This window comes from Blennius ocellaris (genome assembly GCF_963422515.1).
Source record: "Blennius ocellaris genome assembly, chromosome: 6".
NCBI classification, from domain to species: Eukaryota; Metazoa; Chordata; class Actinopteri; order Blenniiformes; family Blenniidae; genus Blennius; species Blennius ocellaris.
This window is the reverse complement of record NC_137655.1, coordinates 12,388,961-12,391,487: the sequence shown is the minus strand read 5'-3', so window position 1 is coordinate 12,391,487 and position 2,527 is coordinate 12,388,961. Positions and strand designations below refer to the sequence as shown.

At 37.5% G+C, this 2,527-nt stretch overlaps 1 protein-coding gene across 1 annotated transcript in view; it reads right to left on the bottom strand.

The window, feature by feature from the left end:
- pou1f1 (POU class 1 homeobox 1) overlaps positions 1-1,971 on the bottom strand; it is a gene marked incomplete at both ends in the record, with an annotated part of 11,256 nt that extends 9,285 nt beyond the window's left edge. Inside the window, one exon of the mRNA XM_080498492.1 lies at positions 1,836-1,971. Within this exon, the coding sequence (XP_080354618.1) occupies positions 1,836-1,971 (136 nt within the window). The remainder of the gene's footprint in view (positions 1-1,835) is intronic.
- Positions 1,972-2,527: the final 556 nt, after the last annotated feature.

Here is a 2,527-nt window from a genome sequence, read left to right as displayed (position 1 = left end):
TAAAAAAATAAACATCAGGACTCCGATATTATTAATGATTCAGTACAAGTTTTTTGTTGAATTGTTTATTTGAGTGCATTGATATTGTAAAATGAAAAATACTTCACAATAGAAATGTTTAGTGAAAAATACTTTTAAGCAGCTGTAATTGACAAACATCGAACCTTGCATAACAAACAAAATGCTGCTGTGAAATCAGCCCCCGGAGAGCTCGCATGTCCCTGCAGACCAAAAACACAAGCTTCATTCTCAATTTTCTTTGAAACTACCTCTCCACATGCCATTTTGGATGATTTTGTGAAGTGTATTTAAATGATTCAAACATATTGTCTCCCGTTAATATCATAATTATTCATGTATTCATCTTTTTATGCAGTTTTTGTTCAATCTAAGCGCTAATGAACACTTACTGGTATTGTTGCCCACTTGAGAAGGTTCAGTGCCACTGTTTTTAAATCAATTCACTATAGATTGGATTTGCTTTTTACATTATTGCATATTGGGTAATTCAGGAAGCTTGAATAAATGATAAAAATGTTGGAGCTGCACATTAAGAGGTACAAAAGTACAGTGTCGTCATTTGATAATATAAGTTTAGCCTGCTGCTGTGAAACGTATAAATAACATTCTGCATGGAGTGATCCTGCCTATTCTCAGCTTCGACAATCATCAGCCGCTGAAACCCCTTGGAGGTTTTTCTTCATAATGTTCCATGGCAAGAAAGACCTTGGGGAGTTTGTCAAACTGATAACATACCCTTAAAGCAATTATCCCCCAAGTAGAGACAGCTGCCCAAACTAGCTGATTAGATACTTTTACATAAATTTGGAGTGGATTTAAATTAATGTGTTTTTCATATCAGTTCATCTTTCTCTTTGCATAAAACCATAACTGTACTTGGAAAACATAATCTCAATGCAGAGAATCAACATGACTGGGCAAATCATCGTTATACTGGAGCCAACAGGAGTTGTGTTAATATTTGTATTATCAAAAACAAGTGAATTCCTCCTGAATAGGTCAAAGCACTATGTCAAAGCAGTACACGGCACAGTGGCAAAATATTCAAGTTAAATAAATGATGAAAGTGATTGCTAACAATCTGTTATCTTGCTGCTGTAATTTTATGGATTCTGGCCTGTAATCATCACATTTCACGAACTTCCTCTATGCAGTTGCTTCTACAATACTACTGCAGACCAAAGTGGTTTGTTTGTGTGTTTGTTTTATCTTTTAACATACAAATCTAAACAAATCTAAACAATGAATACAATTGAAATTAAATCCTACTCCCTTTCAAGTCAATCTGTTTGCATCCTGTGTTGTTGCTGTTTTTTGTTTTTTTTTCCCAATCAATCACATTCTCAAAAAATTAAATAACAACAAATCAAAGCAAAGTCAGAAATATACAAGTAAGTAAATTTTAACCAAAAACCACCGCTTGGATACTGGCTGAGCTCCCCTTCAGTGTGATCCACCAGTTCTCTTCACATATGGAAATGCTGGAATGTTTATAAAGTTGTGCAAGCACATGGATGTTTAAAATTTAGTTCCCCCCTAGATTTATAAACGTTTTGGATGTTCCCTGGGAGTAAGTTATTTGATGCTTTGTGCATGATGTGGGCTGTTTGAAAATTGACCACATCATTCCACTTTAACATTTTTGATTTGAAGACAAGTACATTTGTGTGATCTCTGATCCTTACAGCCCTTCTTTTGCAGTGCAGAATGTAGTGAATGTAGTGAACATTCACTACATGTGCAAGCAATGAGCAAAAATAACAGGAAATCTGTTTAACATTCAAGATCTGAAGAATATTCTGAGTGTAGTTTACCTGCAGAGACCATGCTGTGAGCGTGGGCGGTGGTTGGCAGGCAGTCGCCGGCCGCGCCATGGTGCATGAGGATCGGTAAGGGGGAGTCTCCAGCCAGTGGGTTGAAAGCGTCAGCACCAAAAGTCTGACAAGCCATTTCTGTCTGGGTTTTCTCAAATGGTCCCAATGGTACACTGAAGTTATGCGTGGTCCTTTTCCAGGTTTCTCGTCCTGATCTTCTTTTCTTTTCTTTTGTTTTTTTTTTGTTTTTTTTATTTTGGGTTGTCTACCATTGTCATTTTGATTTTCTTTTCTGATGTTGTTTAGGTAGCGTGTTTTACTTGGTCTTGCTTTTTATCTTGAATCTTGTCTTCTTCCGGCTCGGTTGCCTAACACTCGTCTCTCACCTTGGATTTCGTTTTCTCTTGCCGTGGTCTCTCTGGTTCAGTCAAGCGTTCCTCTCCCTTCAGTCACTTGGGAATATGCAGTTGGAAAACTGTAAAGAAGAACTTTTTCTGTCGAAGAGAAATGGATGTCAGCACCTCAGCCAGAACTCTTGAAGATGGATAGCGAGGAGCTTCAGTTTCGATGTAGAATCACAGGCATAGTTGATGAAATATGTTTCTCAGATGCAGAAATTGTTCTCATTTGGGCCTCGACATAGCAGCCTCTGTCTATTTTTTGCTCTTTTACTATCGCAGGTGATCCACCGT